The 657-nt window shown below is 29.8% G+C and overlaps 1 protein-coding gene across 1 annotated transcript in view; it reads right to left on the reverse strand.

Annotated features, from left to right (window-relative positions):
- The window catches only part of UBR1 (ubiquitin protein ligase E3 component n-recognin 1), a 129605-nt gene that overhangs the window by 87448 nt on the left and 41500 nt on the right, over positions 1 to 657 (reverse strand). The window contains exon 9 of the mRNA XM_012649137.1: positions 396 to 484. Coding sequence (XP_012504591.1) covers positions 396 to 484 — 89 coding nt within the window. The remainder of the gene's footprint in view (positions 1 to 395; positions 485 to 657) is intronic.

A 657-nucleotide genomic window follows, 5' to 3' on the forward strand; every position in this document is an offset into this window, starting at 1 on the left:
CTACCTCCCCGCACTCAGTAACTTCTATGTTTCTCAGCCCTTTGGCTAAGATGAAGTGTACTATCTATTCTTATCAATTAATCACTTTTACTCCTGTTAAAATTTTACTAACAGGCAAATAAATGATTAGGAAGAATAAATGCATGTGTGAATATGCTCTATCTAGGCAAATAGGTCATTTTCCACTTACTTCCTTTCCAAGACTGCTGTTTCCATACTATCAAATGCCATTTGTGAAAATATTTATATAGTATAAAATAATGATCTTTGACAAAGAAATAAATCATAAAATACAATTATTTTGATTCATAATTATCCTTCTATTTATACTACTTCATTCATAAAAACTGCCTTCTATTTCTATTTATTGATATCTATTTATAAAGAGCAATTACCTTTACAAATTCCATAGCAAAGAGTTTTTTGTATTCCATCTCCATAAAAAAACTGCTGAAGATCAATTCGTGAAGGATCTTACGAGCACCTATAGAACATTTTGGGGGTAGGAGGTGGTGGTGACGGGAAATCACCAAGGTAAAAAGCAAAAAACATTCCAGCTATTAGAAGTTGCAGAATATTATAAAAATATTTCACATACTAATAGACCTCAAATATAAAAAGCATTAATTGCATTAATAATAGCTAGAATTTTAAATA

Source organism: Propithecus coquereli, unplaced genomic scaffold (genome assembly GCF_000956105.1).
Source record: "Propithecus coquereli isolate 6110/MARCELLA unplaced genomic scaffold, Pcoq_1.0 Scaffold3, whole genome shotgun sequence".
Taxonomy (NCBI): domain Eukaryota; kingdom Metazoa; phylum Chordata; class Mammalia; order Primates; family Indriidae; genus Propithecus; species Propithecus coquereli.